This window comes from Suricata suricatta, chromosome 4, assembly GCF_006229205.1.
Source record: "Suricata suricatta isolate VVHF042 chromosome 4, meerkat_22Aug2017_6uvM2_HiC, whole genome shotgun sequence".
NCBI lineage: Eukaryota > Metazoa > Chordata > Mammalia > Carnivora > Herpestidae > Suricata > Suricata suricatta.
This window is the reverse complement of record NC_043703.1, coordinates 142,797,187-142,818,702: the sequence shown is the minus strand read 5'-3', so window position 1 is coordinate 142,818,702 and position 21,516 is coordinate 142,797,187. Positions and strand designations below refer to the sequence as shown.

Here is a 21,516-nt window from a genome sequence, read left to right as displayed (position 1 = left end):
GAGAGAGAGAGAGAGAGAGAGAGAGAGAGAGAGAGAGACAAAGCATGAGCAGGGGAGAAGCAGAGGGGGGCGGGGAGACACTGAATCTGAAGCAGGCTCCAGGCTCTGAGCTAGCTGTCAGCACAGAGCCCAATGCAGGGCTCAAGCTGACAAACTGCGAGATAATGACCTGAGCTGAAGCCGGATGCTTAATTGACTGAGTCACTCAGGTGCCCCTATTTTTAATTTTTAAAGGAACCTTGGAGATATGATTTAAATGCTTATTTTGGTTATAGCAATTTTTTGGGAATCTAATGAAGATAAAGCCTCATGGCAAAATATACTATGAAAATGAATGAAAGGGCTTCGTGATTCTAACTCATGTGGACACAGCTTAGATCTCCTGTTAGTTGAGTAGCTCAAGAATGCTGCCCTTGAACCATACTCCAAAAAAAGCTGAGGGAGTCTCTTAATCATAATGTGGTTCCTTAGTGGGGCCTTCTAGCCCCGAACCACTTTAAAGAAGTTAGTGGCCATCTCTACTCACCACCATTCTGTGTTAGGGCACAGACCAGGAATCCTTGAAAAATCACAAGATATTAGAGCCATGTTATAAGTTGCCTTTTCTCAGAGCTCTTTTAGGGTGATAATGTAGGATAGGAGTCCTATATAAATCAAAGTTTGGGGAATTTGATTCTAGTTTGACCAAGTTTGAGCAAGATCCCAGGTGTCCTAGATCTTCAGATTGAAAGATTGCTTTTCAGGAAGAACTGTAAAACTTTACATTTAAAAAATTTTTAAAAATTTTTGTCTTTGTCTTTTTTTTTTAAATAATAGTTTATTGTCAAATTGAAACGAAAATGAGAATACAACAATCAAACTCTCTGGGACGCAGCAAAGGCAGTCTTAAGAGGAAAGTTCATTGTAGTCCAGGCTTTACCGTGTTTTTGGAGGTGTGCAGCTTTCTTAAGTAGGACAAAAGATAGACTGTTGAGTTTTTCACGAAGGAAAGGAAATAGGACTAGGGAAAAGTGCAATGAAGACACAACATGCAAAGAATATTCACCACATTGGTCAGGTAACGCTGCAGCTTCTCGGGGCTTGAAGTATCTAGTGTGTGAAATGACAAGTGTTTGTTACATCTTGTTGAGTGAATCATCTTTCCACACGGAATGTAAATTAAATATATGTAAAACACTAATCTAACTTCTGTGGCAAGTGATAGTTGTGCAAGATACACTTCTGTCAGGATCTCTACAGTCTACAAGGAAATGAAAGGTCATCTGAGGATCACTTTCAAAACACATTTTTGGGTAGGAAACTCTACCATTTAAAGGGGAGGTTTTTAAAGGTGGCTACCTCTTAACCAACTTGGAACAGTAGGCACTTAATCATTGTTTAAGCCAAATGATTGGCTGAAGAATTAGCATTAAAAACACAAATGAGTTCCCAAGTGTGCTTGTAGTCAGATTAATCTTCCTAAAACGCAGCTTGAGTCAGGATGCTCTCCTTTTAAGAAATCAGTTTCCCAGGGCTTATGGAATTAAATGGTTTGGTCTTTGATCAGGTGTATGAAATACTCCCAAGTACAGTCCTAAAAAAACATGATAGCCTTACCTCAAACAGTGTACCTAGATGTGCCCAAGGTCCAGCCTGGCTCCTCTGACAAGCTCTTCTTTTCAGTTTCTGCCCACTCATCTTTCAAGGCCCCCCTCAGGAGATGCTTTCTCCACTGCACTGTTTCTGACTGTCGGGACCGCCCAGTGCAGAAGTTCCTTGTACTTACGTTATGGAACAAATCCCATTCGATTTCATCATCTATAGTTCTTAGTGCTATTTCATTCACCCTGGTTGATGGCAAGCTACCTAACAAGCCTGGACTATCTTACTCACTTTTGTTATCTCTGAAACAGCTAGAATACTATGGCACCTTGTACATGGTGGTTCCTTAATAGTTATTAAGCCTTGTTTATGTCCCTTGATTTCAAAGGAAACTTCGTACCCTGCATAGAATATTTGGCTCAAATTTACTGCTAAAGGTAGAGGCCAACAAGTAGAAATCCTGTTACTTTTGTCATTGAGAAGCTATAGTATTGACGGAGGACTGTCTTTGGGAATGTGTGTTACTTTTTGGAATTGAAGCATTTGAAGATCACCTTGCTGTACGGCATGAATTCCTTGTTACTTCCTGATTTATGTGCTAGTGTTACTATCGTAATGATTCAAAGTGTTAGGTGGCAACTCACTTTAGCATCTAAAATAACTTGCATATCTTTAACATAGTAATGGTGGATTAGGTTATTTAATGTGGAGTATATATGTCCACATAAGCATGCACCTTATGACACAAAGTCACCTCCTCTTTACCAGTTCCTGGCAGTCTTCAGAAAACATGTGAGTCATTGGAAAAGGAACCAGTTAGCTCAGAGAGGTGACTGTTTCCTTGGAGCAGGGTGGTGACGGTGGAGGAAAGATGGTTAAGTTAGATGTAGGACTGGTTAATTAAGTATAATAGAACATGCACTGAGTAATACCTACCATGGCGTTATCTGCTGGGGTAAGCTACCAGTTAATTATCTTTATTCTTCCTTCTGGAATGGTCAAAAATCACTTTTATTTAGTTTTGTAATACAGCTTTTGCTTATATTGAATACCAATATAGAGATTTATAAGACTCTAAAGACTCAATGCAAAAGAAACTGGATGCTTTTTACCTTTACAGTTCAGTTGTACTAACACTTGCTCTGCTTTCTGTGCAATTTCTGTATGAGCTAGGGTGTGGCAGCAGCCCACTTCAGAGCAGACGCATTCTAAGCTCTCACGTTTTCTGGGGAAAACAGGCAAAATTAGTGCTGCGGTTTAAAAGGCATGGCCTTCGTCTTCTGCTAGGGTAGACTAAATAGATCTTGTATGTTGGTGAAATGTAACCAATGCCAGGAAGCTCTTAGATCCATATTTGTACAAGTGATGTGATTGATTTTCAGTAAAGTTTGCTAGGATTTCAGAAAAGAATGAGAACACCCTAAACTAGACTATTTTCATGTGATGAGCACACGGAATGAACTATTGGAGGATAATATAACCTGTGTCAGACCCTATGATAGTTAGAGATCTATCTACAAGGGGTATTATATCCTTTTGTTACTTTAAGTAAAGAGAACATCACCCATTTAGATTAACTCAGCATTTGAAAAAACTTTTCACCTAGGAGCACCTGGATGGCTCAGTCAGTTGAGTGACTGACTTAAAAATATTTTTTTAAATGTATACTCATTTTTGTGTGTGAGAGAGACAGAGCTTGAGAGCATGAGCAGGGGAGGGATGGAGAGAGAAGGAGATACAGAATCTAAAGCAGGCTTCAGGCTCTGAGTTGTCAGCACAGAGCCTGACTTGGGGCTCAAACTCACGGACCACAAGATCATGACCTGAGCTGAAGTTGAACACTTAACCGACTGAGCCACCCAGGTGTCCCAAGCTTCTGACTCTTGATTTCAACTCAGGTTAGGATCCCAGGGTCATGGGATTGAGCCCACGTGGAGTCCATCATTGGGCTCCACACCAAACATGGAGCCTGCTTGGGATTCCCTCTCTCTCTCTCTCTCTCTCTCTCTCTCTCTCTCTCTCTCTCTCTCTCTCTCTCTCTCTCTCGCCCTTTCCCTTTGTCCCCCTCCTTTTGTCTTTCCCTCACTCGCTCATGTACACACTCATTCTCTCTAAAATAAAAAATAAAAACAATATTTATAAAAAAAACATTTTCACTTGTTATGGGGGAATACTTAGCTTTTATTTCTCCTGAGATTTGTCTAAAAAGATTGCATGTGTGTAAGAGAGAGTGTGAAGGAACATATATTCTTTAATAGCAGTTTGCTAAAAGGAAGTTTTTCTCCCTTCCTCTCTAAAAAATGTTGAAGTTAAAAATGTCAGTAGGTTGGGGTTCCTGGCTGGCTCAGTCGGGGGAGAATGCGACTCTTGATCTTGGGGTTGTAAATTCAAGTCCCATGTTAGATTAGAGATTATAAAATCTTTTAAAAAATGTAAGTAGGTCATATATTAAAAGAAAATAGGCATTTTGTGATTCAAGACAATCATTCTAAATTGCATCCAACAGGTATGCTTTTTTTTTTCTCCCTCTCATTAAAGGTGGCTTTCTAGAAGATGACCATAGAGGACCTTCCAGATTTTCCAGTAGAAGGAAATTCTTTGATTGGAAGATACCCATTTTTATTTCCAGGTTCTGATACGCCAGTTGTCTTTTCCATTTCTGCAGCACCAATGCCTTCGGACTGTGGTATGTTAAGTAGCCATATGTATTTTCTGTAGACTGGAGACTTGACTTCTATCTTATGCCCTTTTTGCATTCATAATTCTTCCTAAAACCATTTGCTATGGTTTTCATAAAATTGCTAGTTTTCCTTTTTCAAAAATACAATTGCCTTTTTCTGCCTCTTAAGCTAAATGCTTTATTTCTGCTGTCAGCATTTTTATTATGTAAAAATGTTCATTTTAAGCACCATGATGGATTTAGAGGATCTTATTTTTAGAATGCAGTGGTGCTTAGATATCTAGCATTCTTTTGCTATTGATGTATTTATTTTGGTTAAATATACTGACTAGCTCAAAAAGCCATATATTAAGACAAAACAAAATACTGTGAGCTAGCCGTCTCTAAGGGCCTGTTGTCTCTGAAATGCTAGGATCTAATTTACCAAATAATCACTGCTGCAATGATCCAAATTTGGGTGACAGTGTAATAAGCTATGTGTTTCAGTACATAAGCAAGCCCAATTTGGATACTGCCCCGCTGTCTTCTATTGTAATTATAAGGTATACACAAATACAGTAAAACTTAAAAAAAATAGCCATATACTTAGGCAGGGAGAGTAAGACCTTTCCCTGGAATGTGGAATGGAATTGGCTCATATTTAAATTGGCTCACTTAATCTCCTTGTAACATGTAAATTTATAACTATTCTAGTTTTTACCTATTTAGGCTTATTTTCTCAGACCTGTATTTTATCAGATAGCTGATAAAGGAATAAAAGAAAACAAGGAGATAAATTTGATAGATTTGTTACATTTCTAATTTAGTTAGAATTTTTCAAGTAAAGTATTGGGTCATCATTTCAAATTTTCTTTGGAGGTAAATAAAGATCATGCAGTTTTTATTATTATTATTTTTTTGGTGAGAAATGTAATTTTTAAGTATTAGTAGATATAAAATTATTAGATTGGGAACTTATCTAATTTAGATATCGATTTTCATAACTGCTCATCTCCAAGTTCAGATTCTATAGCAACTTGCCTTGTAATCACCAAAAGTATTGCATAAAACCTGCACCTATATCCTGGGAGGTATGTGCAGCTTTTACAAAACATGGACTGGGTTTTGTCTTCAGATATAACAAAATCAGTTATGCGGGAAAAACCTTGACTAAAGCACTTTGCACCTTGCTTATGGTGCTTACTTCATTCTATCCTGTGTCATAATCATGTGATCTCCTTACCCAGACCACAGCTCTTTGGGATGAGGTAGCAATGAAGCTTTGTTTTGGTTTGTTTTAGGACTAATATAGTCATTTGTCGATAAGTTGCTCAGTCAGTGTTCATTGAATAAATACATTGAATGTAAGGTGATAAGGGATATTGACCCTTTTGTATAGCTGAAATTAAACATTGCTGATATGCTTAGAATTATACATTCTTAGAATCTGAATGGACCTGTAGGTCAACTTTCCATACTCATTTTTTTGGATAGAAATTCTATTTTCAGGACCTCTAATAAATAACCACTCAGTCACTTGGCTATCTTCAAGAGTGGGAAATAGTCCATTTCATGGTTAAAAAGTTTTAGGTGTGAAAAAATTGTTTTTGTATTTACACTGAAAATATGTCTCCTTGAAACTTTGGCCAGCTGATACTGGTTTTTGCTATGTGGAGCACACTTCTTTTTCTTTCTTTTTTTTTTAATGTTTTATTTTTGAGAGAGAGAGAGAGAGAGAGAGAGAGAGAGAGAGAGAGAGAGAGAGAGACAGTGCTAGAAGAAGAGGGTCAGAGAGAGAGGGAGACACAGAATCTGAAGACAGTCTCCAGGCTCTGAGTTGTCAGCACAGAGCCCGACGTGGGGCTTGAACCCACAAACTGCGAGATCATGACCTGAGCCGAAGCCAGACATTCAACCAACTGAGCCACCCAGGCACCCCTGGAGCACACTTCTTTATATGATAGCCTTTGAATATTTAGAGATAATTTGAATATTTTCACCTAGCCTGGACTTCTGTAGGTACATGTTTCTGATTCCATCACAGTCCCTCAGTATCAGGATTTCTAGACCCTTTTCATTTTGGTTGTTTCCTGCTATAGTACACTATTGTCAGTGTCCCCTTTAAAAGTGGCATCCTGAATGTATTTATGAAGTATTTATTGAGGGCCTATTATTTGCTAGGTACTGTCCTAGATGCTGAGGATAGCACAGTGACCAAGACAGACATTCTAGTGGGAAAAGATAGTAAACAAATTAATAAACAAAACGTAAATATCCCAGTCAACTTCGGAGAGAAAAGAAACAGGGTGCTGTGATAGAGGATAATGGAACAGTGTCTAGTATAGATGTGGTCATCCGGAGTCAGAGGAAGCTGGTCACAAGAAGGTCTTGGAGAGAGCTGTTCCAGGCAGAAGAATGGGAAGTCAGGGACACAGAGTTGGGGAAAAAGCCTTTGGTGTATCCTAAGCATGAAAGGAAGGCCATTGTGGCTGAGAAGCAAAGTGATTGAGGGGCGGGATTACAGGAAAGGAAGTTGCAGAGGAAGGCCGATCGTGCAGGATTCTTTAGGCCTTGACAAGGAATTTGTATTTTATGCTAAGTGTAATGAGAGCCATTGAATGTGAGGCTGAGCATGAGACTAAAACAAGAAACAAAGAAAAACCAACCTGCACAAACGAGAGCTTAGACATGCAGTTCAGTGTTGATTCTCAAGGTGGTTATTCTGTGAGAAAATAGAAGACTTCCAGAACCTTTTGCTTTGAATACCTTCAGAGCCAGTTACACGGAACGCATACCACGTATGTTATAACCCCATGATGTACAGCCAGTTCTTTTTGTTTAAACAGTTTTACCTCATAAAAGAGATTTAAGTAATAATAACAAATCTTACTTGCCCATGTAGTTACCATTTCTTCCAGTGTTCTGTATTCTATTGTGCAGTCAATGCCATTTTCCTTCTGCCTGAAGGGCTTCCTTTAACATTTCCTGTAGGGCAGGTCTGCTAGTGAGGAATGCTTACAGCTTGTATATATCTAAGGACATATTTATATTAATTTCTCTTTTGAAAAATGTTTGCTGAGTATAGAATTCTATATTGTTGGTTTTTTTTCTTTCAGTGCTTAAAGATGTTGCTTTACTTACATTGTTTCTGATAGGAAATCTGCTATCATTTTTGTTTCTCTGGATGTAATGTGTCTTTTTTTTCCCCTGGGTACTTTTAAGATTTTCTCCTTATCATTGGTTTTGAGCAATTTTTCTATGATGTGTCTTTGTATAATTTTTTTTTTAATGTTCTTGTGCTTGGGGTCTGTTCAGCTTCTTAGATCCGATGGTTTCACTTTTCATCAAGTTTGGATAGTTATTATTTCTTCAAATATTTTTCCTGCCCCTAAACCCTTTCAGACATTCTAGTTACATGAATACTAGACCATTTGAAGTTATCCACAGCTCACTGATGCTTTTTTCATGTTTTAAAAATGGTTTCATTTTAAATAGTTTCTGATGCTATGTCTTCAAGTTCATTAACCTTTTCTTGTGCAGTGTCTGATCAATTGATGATCTCACCCAGTGTAGTTTTCATCTCAGATGTTTTCATCTCTAAAGTTCAATTTGTGTCTTTTCATATCATTCATGTCTCTACTTAACTTTTTGAACATTTGGAATACAGTTAATATGGGTGGTTTAATATTTTCTGTTAATTATATATTTTTTTAATGTTTATTTTTGAGAGAGAACATGTCAGAGTGGGGGAGGGGCAGAGAGAGAGGGAGACAGAGGATCTGAAGAAGGTTTTGTGCTGACAGCAGACAGCTCGATGTGGGGCTCAAACTCACTATCTGTGAAATCATGACCTGAGCTGAAGTTGGACACTTAACTGACTGAGCCACCCAGGTGTCCCACTGTTAATTATAATTTTTGTGTTAACTCTAGGTCTAGGATCTATTTATTTATTTATTTTTTACTTAAAATTTTATTTACTTTTGAGAGAGAGGGAGAGAGAGAGAGAGAGAGAGGAAGGGGCAGAGAGTGAGGGAGACACAGAATCCAAAGCAGACTCTAGGCTCTGAGCTGTCAGCACAGAGCCTGACATGGGGCTTGAGCTTATTAACTGTGAGATCATGATCTGAGCCAAAGTTGGATGGTTAACTGACTGAGCCACCCAGGTGCCCTTCTAGGTCTGTTTCAGTTGATTATCCCTGTTTATGGGTCATGTTTCCCCTTTCTTTGCATGTCAGGCAATCTTTGATTGGATGCCAGTCATTGTGAATTTACCTGTTTGATGCTGTATATTTTTCTGTTCCTATAAATATTCTTGAAGTTTGTTCTGGGATGCAGTTAAGTTAATTAGAAATAGTTTGGACTTTTCAGGCCTTATTTTATGATTCATTAAGGTGCTTCTGGAGCAGTGCTAATCTCGGGCTAATTATTTCTCACTTTTCAGTACTCTACCCAGTTCCCTGTGAATTTTTCTCCCTTAGTCTTTTTGGTAGGAAGAGACACTATTTTAAAAAAGCCTTCTATGAGTACTGGGCTCTAATCTTTTTAATCCTTTTGGATAGTTCCTTCTCTTCAGATTTTACTTGCAAATGTATGTTAAATACTCCAGAGGACCCTCCATAGGTCTTTGGGGTTCTCTTGCTGTGTATCTCTCTGCTCTGATCCTCTTCCCTGTGGGCTCTAGCTGCCTTGATTTCCTTGGATTCTCAATGCTGTGTCCTCAACTTAGGGAGTCTTCTGGGCTTCTCTTGGTTTCTGTCTCTCTGCCCTGCAGTGCAGAAACCTGGAACAATTGTAAGACTTGCCTTATTCATATCTGTCTCTTAGGAGTCACTGTCTTTCATTGCCTTGATGTCCATGCTGTTGAAAACTGCACTTTATCTATTTTCTTTGGTTTTTGTTGTTGTTTCAGATGGAAGGGTCAGTCTGATCCCCATTACTCCATCTTAATGTGAAGTGGGTAAATGGGACACCCTCCACCTTTCTTCTGATTAAAGCTTTTTTTTTTTTTCCCTGTGTGGGCTTAACTTTGAATTTAGTTGGATTTGTTAATATGCAGTATAGCATAGAGGTTAAGATTACAAAGCAGTCTTTCTTTAATCCTGACTCAACCACTTACCAGTTGTGTGTTCTCAGGCAAATTACTTTTTTCTGCCCTTTCTTTGTTCCATTTCCCATTCGATAAAATGAGAACAATAATTGTGCCTACCTCATATGGCCATTATGAGGATTAAATTAGGTAGTATATGTAAAGTGCATAGCACAGTCCCTGGCACCTATTAAGTACTTAACAGGTGTATCATTATTATTATTTAAATGAGCTACCAGCTATTTGCCATCACCTCTGTAAATAATTACCAAAGCATTGTTATCTGCTTTATTATTTATTGGGCTACTGCTCCTTCTTCCTATTCAGGCCATTATTCTTTTTAGTTAAGATGTTTTTGCTTATTTATCTTACATTTACTTTCTAGATTTTTGCTACTCAGAGTGTGGTCTTGAGTCTGGTAGCATTGGCATCAGAAGGAGCCTGCTAGAAAGGCAATCCCAGGCCCCACTTGAGATTTACCAGGTCAGAATCTGCACTGTAACAAGATCACTGGGTGGTTCCTATCTAAGTTAATGTTTAAGAAGTTCTGCTACAGATGAACAGTAGAGTAATTTTGTATCTCCTCTTACAAATACGTCTTGGTGAGATTTTGATTAGAACTGAAGTTATTTTAAGTAATTGTTTTTTTGTAAAATTGACAGTTTTAAATATTCCATTTCTTAGTTTAGCAACATGATATGTCTCACTCTATTTAAATCCTTCTTCTCTTCCAATTTTCTATAAATAAACCTCACACATACATTGGTATGTTTGTTACCTTTATTGATATTGTGTGTGGGATTCTTTTCCCATTGCTTTTCATTTTTCAAAATAGGAAATCATATAAAAATCCACAAAGTATTATCATAATAGCAAGCATGTAAGTCTACATATCTACCATCAGAAAGGATAGATATTGTATTTTGTCATTTTTCCTTTAGTTCTTGTTTTTTTAGCTATAAAAATATCAAGTTTGAAATTCCTTCTGTTTTCCTTTGGTCCTATATTCCCCTTGCTCTATCTACCAGAGGTAACCGCTATCTTAAATTTAGTGTGACTATTCCAGACCATATTATTATATATTTGCTACATCTGTGAGCATCCATAAACAATGTAGAGAATCATTTTGTGTGTTTGTAATTTTGTGTAAATGATAGATACTTCATATTATCTGCAGCTTATTAATCAGTATGTTTTCTTGAGACCTGTGCTTATCAGTTAATGACTTAGATATCTTAATTCATTTATTTAGTTGTCAGGAAGCAAAAGATAGAATACCCCACTCCTGTCCATTCCATTATGGAGAGATGTTTCAGCCCAAATGTTTTGCCATGATAATTAATGCTAGAGTAAGAATCCTTGAACCTGTCTCCTGCAGACACATGCAAGAGAGTCTCTTTAGGTATATATTTAGAAATCTCTCTACTAGAAATGCCCAATGCCTAGGAAAGGGACTCACCCACCCATTAATATTTATTAAATAGAGAAATCAATTAGGACACCCCCTCCCCAATCTAGTCAACTGCTGTTTATAAGAAACCTGCCCAAATCTGTGTTTAAGAAACCATACAGGGTGTTTCTCCATGTTGGATGCCTGTTCTTTTCTGGGTCTTCCCTTCTGAACCTAAAAGACCATTCTGTTGTCTGAGATTTTGGATGGTATCTTACTCTAATTTTAGTCTTTCTGATTCTCTTCTAATGGACTGTGGCTTCCCTTTTGTACACATCCTAGGTTGCATTCTTTTCTACTCACCTTTTAGCTACCCCAAATCTAAAAATATGAATTGTGTGTACATAAGTATAATTTTGGAAAATACATAAAAAAAGAAAGAACATAAAAATTATGAATCCTGCTACTCTTGTATGCTGTTAGAAGCTGACTTCAATAATGAATTCTCAGGATGCCTAGGTGGCTCAGTTGAGTGAGCATCTGACTTCGGCTCAGATCATGATCTCATGGTTCATGGGTTTGAGCCCCACATCGGGGCTGTCATCACAGAGCCTGCAGCCCGCTTCAGATTCTGTGTCTCCCTCTCTCTCTGCCCCTCCCCTGCTTGTGCTCTATCTCTCTCTCTCAAAAATAAATAAACATTAAAAAAATAAAAAGAAATAGTGAATTCTCTTTGGGAGGCAGTACAGTAGAAGAAGGAAGATAGACTTTGGATATAGAACTGGCTTTCTATTCCAGCTTTGCCACTTACTAGCTGTGCGACGTTGCACAAGTATGGTTTAGTCTGAGCTTTGGTAAGTTTTTGGTAAGCTTTGGTAAGATCTCTGCACAATGAGAACAATAATCCCTCCTAGGTAAGGCACTTGTGAGGACTTGCGAGGTGTTTGGTAAATTGTCAGCACTCAGCAAACATTGGTTTGCTAATGCTTTCCTTCTTTAAATGTTTCTGGGTTTTAGATTCCCTGCCCCCCGCCTTTTTAAAAAATGATTCTTCAAGATCGTAGAATCTGATTTTCTTCCATTGTCTTTTATCCTCTAGCCATAGGAGGACCAGAGTTGTCTATGTAGAAAAGTTTTAAGAGCTATTTAGATGATGTTCAATTTTGCTAATATTCCACATTTCTACTAATACCCAATCCAAAGTAACCACTCTGTCCCCAGGTGTCACTTATGTGTTGACAGATATTGTCGCCTAATTGGCTGGCATGGCAGTTCTCCTCATGCCTTTTCAGCGCGTAAAAAGTAATGCCTGTTTCCTATGGAAAATTAGGCAACTACAGAGAAGTAGAAATAATATTTAAAATTACAGACTAGTTGATATTTTGATATTCTTTCCCATTTTATGTGTGTTGATGTGAATCTACTGTTCATGATATATTTATGTTGTGAGAGCTGAAAATATTAATAAAATTTGACAAAGTTTCCCTGCCTTTGCAGTAATTCTTGGGAAATTCTGTATTTGAGAAGCGTGTGCTCACATGTTTGTTCCATCTGTAACAAACGGGGTGTGATGCACAGAAATCTTGTTCTCACAGCTTTCAGGAATGCTCCATACTTTTTTTTTTGGCTCTCTTGACTTTGGATTTGAATATTGCTCAAGGTAAACTTACTTTTGCTAGGATCTTAAAATATTTGTATCATTTGAGCCCTGGTTTTATTGTTTATTATTTTCAATATATTTATTTGGAACTTTTAATAAGTTTAAATCACTCTTTTTTAAAATTTCAAACAGAGTTTTCTTTCTTTGATCCTAATGATACATCCTGCCAAGAAATTCTCTTTGATCCTAAGACTTCTGTATCAGAATTATTTGCCATTTTAAGACAGTGGGTTCCTCAAGTCCAGCAGAACATTGACATCATTGGAAATGAGGTAAGGAATTTCTACATTTTACATTGTGCATCACTGGGGTTGTTAATTGTGTAGATGCTCCCCTTTGAACCCGCCATCTGAATGGAAAGGTGGTGATAAATGGAAAACTTTGGAAGATTCTTATATTTAGTTTTTGTATGTCCAGGCTTTGCTCAGAGCAGTTGAGTTTGTATGGTACATTCCTTCTGTGGTTCCTCATGCTCCTTGTTTGCTTATACCCGGAGCTCTGATGTGACAGACTCTTGGTGGCAGCAGGCATTTTCCATATTTCCTTTTTTGGTACAAAGTAATTTTGTTAACTTTAAAAAATATACTTCATGAGGAGATTTGATTACCAACATGTTTTATCTATACTTTTGGGTGGTTTGGTAAAGATCTAGGCCTAAGTATAGTTTTTAAAAATGTTCGATTTTTTGAAGGAGAGAAGAAAGAGTAACTGGATTCCTTGACTTGCACATTGTCATGTTGTAAGGAGAGAGAGCTTATATATGTGTATGTTTTTTTTTTTCCAAATACCATTAAGGCCATTAGGAAGAAAATTTTGCTGATCCTTTGAGAGGTTAAGTAAGGTACATATCGGGAGTGCCAGGTTAGCCTGGAATAGTCTTTAAGAATTTTCTTCAGTCTGCTGACAAGTTCAGTTTTCATCATTGTTATTGGATGTAGATTTAAAGTTTATCCTTAAGAGAAGCCTGTTCTAGATACTCATTTTATTGAGAACTAATTCTGATGAGGTGGACTAACCTGGTTCTCAGCATGGGTTTGAAATCCGTTTTCAGTAGCTTTGTTGTTATCATATCATCCTTGGTTTCCTCAGATTCTTAAGAGAGGTTGCAATGTGAATGACAGAGACGGATTGACAGATATGACACTTTTACATTACACCTGCAAATCTGGAGCTCATGGTATTGGTAAGTGTGTGGCAGACTACCAGTGGCGTAAGACATCTGTATTTGTGTTTGTATAAGTTGTGTTTGTGACATCCACAGTCCCTGGGAAGGTACCTAGCCGACGATGATAATACCCCCTGAATAGGCAAGCATTCAGTGGGGTCCTCCCCAGAACCTTGTTCCCTTCTCTTCCTTTTCTTAGGGGGGTCTTTATAATCCCCTGGCATATCCCCACTTTTCTACAGCAGGGTTCATTACTGCCTGCTCACTCAGTGAGAGTAACTGGTAACACCCTGGAACCTTCCTGACAGTTTACAGCAAGCTTAGACAATCCAAGCTGTTTTCCAAGTATCCAGTCCCTACAGACCCTAGTCTTTAGGCCTACCTGGTGGGTATTTCTGTATACATAACATAGATGCACACTTTTCCCAGATTGGTGTCCTGTGCTTTACTTTTGTATAAATTGTGAATCTCTCTCCCTGTTTCTATAGTCTGATATGGCTGTTGATGAAGGACTTTTTCCCCCTCAATCCATTATGGACTGATTCTTTTGTAAAATAAAGTAAAAATGAAATTATAATAGAAACAAATAAAGATATAAAATACATGCTCACTTGTGTTTCAAAATGCACAAAATTACACTTTGATTAATATATTCCGAAGAAGTGATTGTATGGGGAAAAAGAAAAGGGCTCTTAAAAGAACAGAGAAATTATGGTTTGGGACTGGTAGTGGTCCACAGAGCACATTTTTTTAAAGTAGGCTTCATGCCCAGCACAGAGCCCAACGTGGGGGTTGAACTCATGACCCTGAGATCATGGCCTGAGCGGAGATCGAGAGTCAGACACCCAGGCGCCCCTAGTACATTGTTTCCAATGGCTTTATAGAAGTATTCCATTATATAATTTATGTAACCAGTTTCATATTATTGTGCTTTTAGAACTTCATTTTAGAATAAAATTTATTATTTATTTATTTATAGTTTAGATTCATAATTTTATTCATTATAAGAAGTGCTGTGATGAACACTAAGTGTATATCCATATCTCTGAGTATGATTATTTCCTTAGACTAGATTCCTTGTTAAGTGAAGTTTTTGAGGTGTATGTATACATTTGGTGTGCTATTTACTTTGGCTTTTAAAATGTGGTGGATAGCCATCTATTGGAACTTCAGTTTCTACTGAAGAAGAATAACCTAGAAAACTTTCTTTAGGTGATGTTGATACAGCTGTAAAATTTGCAACTCAACTTATTGATCTGGGAGCAGATGCTAGTTTACGGAGTCGCTGGACAAATATGAACGCTTTGCATTATGCTGCTTATTTTGATGTTCCTGAGCTTATAAAAGTGATTTTGAAGACATCGAAACCAAAAGGCAAGTATTGTAAGATCACCATTGGATGTTATTAGTTGAACATTTTATTAGTGGCATAAAAATTAAAATTCAAACAGAATTTTACTTCTAATCCATCTTGTTCCATATGTCCTCCTATCCCAGTTGTTTTCAGGAATAGTTTAATATTTGTTTTTTGCCGGTTAATTACTGTCATTTAACAAAAGGCTTAGTACAGAGAAATACAAAGTAACAATACAAAATAATGTCCTCTGGGTTTTTATATCTCCAAATGCCCCAGTATAACATGGATTTTATAAAGTATAATTGAATCTGTGTACTATATAATTTGTTTGTCTCGAGTAGCCAGAAATAGAACAATAAAGCTTTCTGAGCTAAGCATTGAAATCACAAAGAGTATTTTAGATGGCATTCGGTTCTGAAATTCTGTGATTCCAGTAAAAAACACAATTTCAAGTTTTTAAAAATTTTCCTCATTCCTGTCTTGATGGTGATACCCTAAAGTTGAACATCAGAATGTCTAAATTACAGTCCTGGTATTTTGACTTTTTCTCTGGTCCTCTCAAGTGGGTCGGTTTTCTATTGAAAAAAAAAAAAAAGAGCAAGTGCAGTAATAATACTTTGAGGTGAAGGTGGGCAGGATAGTGCTCTCCCTATTTGTAGAAGACCTGTTTTACAGATTCAGTAGCTAAATTTCCCAGAATGTTTGTTTCCTTTTTTTTTTTTAATTTTTAATTTTTGATACAGAGAGAGACAGAGCATGAGTGGGGAGGGACAGAGAAAGAGGGAGACACAGAATCCAAAGCAGGCTCAAAGCTGTGCTGTGAGCACAGAGCCTGATGCGGGGCTCGAACCCATGGACTGTGAGATTATGACCTGAGCTGAAGTCGGATGCTTAACTAGCTGAGCTACCCAGGTGCCCCCCGGAATGTTTGTTTCTAATCTGCTTTGCATAATTGTCCATTTTATCTTTATCTTTTACCTTTTCATTTTAGATTGATGTTAGGAAGAAAGGCTCTTTTGATAGTACAGGATCTTGAATAACTCAGGAAGGTTTGTCCTGAGCATGTTTTGGCTGTTTGCTGTTGTTGGTAGGGCATGTGGGCTGCTGTGGTTTAGATTAAGGTAGGATTAGTGGAACCAAGTATTTAAAACCCTTGTTACAGAAAACATTTAAAATGGGATTCCCAAATCTAGAAGATTTCTTGTGTCTAAATATAGCGTCATGATGATTTATTGAAAGGTTCTTAAAATCTCTTTAGAATTTCTAGATTCTTTCTTCCTACTATAAAGTCCAAATTCATTTGTTTGATAAAGTATTACAGATTAATATGATTTGCAAGCATTTGTGTGTCTAATTAGTCTTAAACTTACTCCTGATTTGAAAATTCTGTGTTGTTTCATCTATTACTTTTTATGTAAAGGGCCAGCTAGGAAATACTATAGACTTTGTGGATCACTGGAACTACTTGATTTGGCAGTTATGGCAGGCATCTAGCCATAGAAAATATGTAAAAATGTATGTGGCCATGTTCCAATAAAACTTTATTTATAAAAACAGATGATGAGTTGTGCTTGGCCCCTGGGCCATAGTTTGCTAAACTTCTACCTCATTGTAGTTGTCATGGCACATATGCAGGAGGTTAATGAGAGATTGTGTAAAGACAATTACTTTTACCAATGTGAATTATTTCCACTACTTTCTTTTAAATATAGTTTAGTTTGTGATCGTTGGAAAATCTATGATAGTATCAGTCCTTGTAATGATATTTTATTGTACTAGGAAAATAATTGGTTAACCGGGTTGTAATATGGAGATTATATATGTGAATGGTGATTCGTATGTGATTACAATTGTGACAAATATATGGAAGGGTTCTTCTAGTGAGTTGGTTTAAGTCTTATAAATGGCTTAGTAATGTTCTCCCCTCAACCAAAACAAACAAACAAACAAACCCATCTCCTTTTATGTTATAATAGCTAAATCTAAATCTTTAGTTAATATACTTGCGGTGTTTAATTGCAGATGTAGATGCCACTTGCAGTGACTTTAATTTTGGAACCGCTCTGCATATCGCTGCGTATAACTTGTGTGCGAGCACTGTGAGATGCTTATTGGAGCATGGAGCAAATCCTGCGTTTAGGGTAAGAGACCAAATTAAAAGTGAAAAATCTTCAGAGTTAAAATGTCTAATATTATTTGCCAGTAAAGGGTTGTACCTGTATGTTGGTATAGAATCTGTATGAGGAAAGAGTTTATATTTTTGGGCTGCATATAAAGAGTAATGGTGATCAACTGTATCTCAAATAATTATAATAATTATAAGGCATAGCAGTGAATTTCAGTCCCCTTATACTGATAAGCTCTACCAAATTTCCTTTCATTCAGTGAAGTAAAATGTTTCTTAAAGTGTTACCATAGTTGGGTTTAAGTATCTTTCATTTAGTTTTTTTGATATATTTATGAATAGTGAACTCTCAAAAATGCATATGTTCAAGTTGTATTTCTATGTTAAATCATATTTCAAATTCTTTTGGAAAAACATTCCAGAAAAATTTTTAAAATGCACATTTAGGAGTAGAGTGGCATTTAAAAATTAAATTAAAGGAAAACTTAATTCTTTTCATGGTAATTGTGTTACTAATTTACAAAGTTAACACACAGGATTGAATTTCATAATCTTCGAATCTTTGGTATTTTCCTGTCTTCCCAGAGTGGCTCTCAGTGTTCTTTTTCTTAACGTTAACAACAGTGACTTGCTCTGGTGGGGATTTTTGATGGGGTCTGCGCCTTCCCCAGAGGGGACAGGAGTGGGCTGTGTTTGAAGAAGCCTCGTCCCTCCCCCCCTTTTCCTCTCCCTCCCCCCTTTTCCTCTCCCCCTCCTCGCTTTCTTGTTTCCCTTCTCTGTACTTCTTTCTGCCACAGTTTCTATTTAATCCCATCATTAGTTAATTAACCCATTTCCCCTCTTTCCTTCCCCCCTACTCTCCCTCCCTCCTTCCTTGTTGTTTATTGGGCACCGGGAGAATACAACAATAAATAAAAGTTTTTGTCTCCAAAGAGAATGTAGTCCAGAGGGGAGGATGGACAAGTAATTTTTACTGCAGTGTGTTGCATTCAATGGGTTATGATGTGGGAGTGGGCACCGAGTGCCAGGGGGTCACATACCAGGGGTATCTCTCTAAGCCTTGGGAAGGCTTTCTGGCAAAGGTGACATTGAGACTTAAACATAGTTGAGAACTGGTTACAGGAGGGAGGTGCAAAGCGGTTTAGGCAGAGAGGAGAGTAGCGCCCCGGAGGCTAGGAGATGACCCTGCAGTTTGGGTGGAATGTGAACGTGATATGTTTGCGCTTCTCCTAGTGTGACTGTGGACAAGACTTCATTAGTGGAGAAGGCAGTGAGGTGTGCCACTGAGGCAGATCACCAGTTCAAGCCAGAAACAATACTAGATTATTGTATTTTGAAGGTTAACACTTAAAAAAAAAAAGCAGACAGCGTGTGGGTCAGCAGTAGTTCCTGGCTCGTACTGTGATAACCACAGTTTTAGAAGAAAATGGGCCTATTATTAATCATGAACGAGCTTTCTTATGTTAGCACGACATCATCTTTGTTATTTTATTGTTACTTAGTATTTTTTAAACAAGTTTTAGTTGCCACATTTTCTAGGATTAACATGTGTGACTTTAGAAAGGTGAAGACTTAAAATTCTGAAGTAAGATAGTTATTGTAAATACAGTTTACAGCTTATCAGTTCAAGGTTTAAAAAAATCTTCCCCCCTTTTTTAAATTAAGAGTATAATTTGTGCCATACACACCTTTGTTGTATTTTGTATATTTCCATTGAAATCTGGGATTAAAATAGGCCCACCACCACCTCAGCAATTGGATAACAAGTCTTCCTACCATATGTTTGCTTAGGACCAAACTGACTTGAATTTTAAAACAAAAAATGTGAGGCGCTTGCAAACTAAGCGTGTTCTAAAAGCCTCATAACTTTCATCCATACGAAGCAATTGAAGACAATCAGTAGAGAAGACAAGGAAAAGAAGTTTCTCAGCAAAAGAATCTTGACTCATCTTATTAAAAGAAGATTACAGTCTGGAAACCCTTTTATCAAGTCTGAGATTTTTGGTTAGGGAGCACGGAAGAGGGACACCATAGCTGAGGGAAGGATAGCCTTGACGAGTAGGAGAAATTCTTGGCTGAGTCTAGCAGGTCCTAGACATGGATTCAAATGTCACCTCTGCCAGGAATCATGTAAGTGACTTTGAGTGAGTCATTAGTCTTTTCTTGCTGAATTTTCCTAATAGCAAACTGGAGATATTAGTAATATTTTTCTTGGTTAGTTGGTTATAGTTTCCCCTACCACAACATAAACTCTCCATGGGTATGGATATTTTTATCTGTTTTATTCATAAGCTTTTTCTTGATGTGTGAGAATCAAATGAGACAATTTATATGATAGGATTTGGTTATATAAGCACCACGCAAATGTTAGTGGGCTCGTAACTGACCATTTTATCTTGTTGCAGGATAAATCCAAGGATGCAGTCTCTCCTTTATAGTGAGACCAGAGCTGTTTTCTTGATTGTAGCCCAAATTTAGAAGTATTGAAGCTGTAGTTTCTATTCCTGAGATCTGAGTCACTCCATGAGGGGGCAGGATGGGTCAGGTCACAGAGCCGAGGCGGCGGCTGTGGGGTAGTGGACAGAATCCCGGATCCGGGGTTGGGAAGCCAGTCGGTGCTGTGACCTCTGTCTTTAAACCTGCCTTCTCTAAACCCACACAGCCAGGCATGCTTTCCACTCATGACCTCAGTGTTTGCTCTTCCCCGAGCCTGGGCCACCTTTCCCAACCAGCTACCCTGCATGGTTGCCACATGTCCCCGGGCCTCCGCGTCAGTGTGTCTTCGCGGTGCATCCTTCCCTGACCACTGTGCTTGCGTAGACTCCACTCTCTGGCTGTTCACCTCCCTTCCCTGAATTGTTTTTCTCTCTTTGCCACTTTTTACCATTTAAGATACCATATCCTTGACTTGTTTGTTTGTAGTCTGTCTCTCCCAACAGAAGGTGTGCTTTTTGAGGGTGGGGTATTTTTTTTTTCCTCCTCACTGTGGCATCAGTAGCATTTAGAATGTTCTGGCATGTAGTAGATGTTCAGTAAATTGTCTGAACAAATACATGAGGAATGAGTTTAACTTAAATTTTTAAAAACTTTTTTTTTAATAATTGTGTATGACCACGTAGAGCTTTGGAGTAGATACGAATTGAAATTAAATTGTTCTCTTCTATTTGTAGAACGACAAAGGACAGATCCCTGCTGATGTTGTTCCAGACCCGGTTGAAATGCCATTAGAAATGGCCGATGCCGCAGCAACTGCTAAAGAAATCAAGCAGATGCTGTTAGATGCGGTGCCTCTGTCCGGCGACATTTCGAAGCCCATGCTTCCAAACTGTGATCGTGTGGCTGGCAAGGCGATGCTTGCCTCACTCGGTCTGAAGCTGGGGGACCGTGTTGTTATTGCGGGACAGAAGGTATAGTAAGTAGCCGCGGTCTCTAAAGCTGTGTCTGAGGTCAGTGCTTGTGGCCTGGCTGCCCAGGGTGTACACAGTGCGGCCAGAGGTTGGCGCTTTTTAAAAAAAGTGCAACGTGTAAGTAGAAGCATACTTAACGGGAACTGTGAAACTTAGATGCACGTTTACTATGAAGTACGATCCAAGAATATAAACGACTTGGACTTAGTCATGAAGATGTCTTTGCTGGAGTGGGAAGCGGGGAGTACGGGAAGCTGTTGTGTGAATTTAGAGGCACGAGCTGAGACCCTGCTGGGCCTGGAGCTGTCTCCTTGCAGCGCCCCCGCCGTCCCCAGAGGGTTTTCCCCCTAGGACTACCTGGCAGAAATGGAGCCACGGAGACCCTTGCCATTCATGGGGGTTTGGCCTTGAGACCCCTTAATAGAGAAATCTTAGATATTATTTTAACCTGATAACAAAAGCGTATGTGGAAAAGAGGACCTTTTGGCCTCCAGGAGGGCGTCTAGACGCCTCTCGTTCTCCAAAGCCCCCGTTTCCTGTTGGTACTTACTTGTGGCCATTCTCTCTTTTCTAATACCTCGTAAGGAAGAGCATTTTCTTTTTCTTTTTCCTTTTTTTAAAATTTTCTTAGCTTTGGGGTTAACAGGGAGCTTGGTGTGAAGAGTAGCACAGGGCCTTCCTGCTTGCCTGTCGCATTTCCTAACACAGTTAGCCTGTGGGGAGGGTGATGTGGGTTCCTCAGAAAACGCCAAAATTGGGAAGTTGGATTTACTGAGAAAATTCCTTCAAAAAGGACTACAAACAAATGATTATGTTGAGCATGACATTTACCAGCCTCCAAAAGAATACATCGATGGGACATTGGGTAGCTTTTGTTATTTTTTTTTAACTTGGGACTAACATTCAGTCTCCTCAGTGGTTCTGTCTTATGCCTGAGCATGGGTGTTTAGAAGAGTTAATCTGCCGTCTTATTTTACCTTTTATTTTGGATAATTTAAAGCTGTACAGAAGCAGAAGCATATAACGAGTGTGCGTGTACCAGTCAGCTGCTTTAACTTGATCACCTCAGGGTCGTCCTGCTTCCTA

General features: G+C 38.3%; 1 protein-coding gene across 4 annotated transcripts in view; it reads left to right on the top strand.

Annotated features, from left to right (window-relative positions):
- Positions 1-21,516, top strand: part of CLIP4 (CAP-Gly domain containing linker protein family member 4) — a 77,886-nt gene that overhangs the window by 17,708 nt on the left and 38,662 nt on the right. For all 4 annotated transcript variants that reach the window (XM_029938021.1, XM_029938020.1, XM_029938018.1 and 1 more), the window contains exons 2-7: positions 4,120-4,267; positions 12,509-12,648; positions 13,466-13,559; positions 14,754-14,915; positions 16,921-17,039; positions 20,194-20,430. In XM_029938021.1, coding sequence (XP_029793881.1) covers positions 4,135-4,267; positions 12,509-12,648; positions 13,466-13,559; positions 14,754-14,915; positions 16,921-17,039; positions 20,194-20,430 — 885 coding nt within the window. In that variant the 5' untranslated portion in view covers positions 4,120-4,134. The remainder of the gene's footprint in view (positions 1-4,119; positions 4,268-12,508; positions 12,649-13,465; positions 13,560-14,753; positions 14,916-16,920; positions 17,040-20,193; positions 20,431-21,516) is intronic.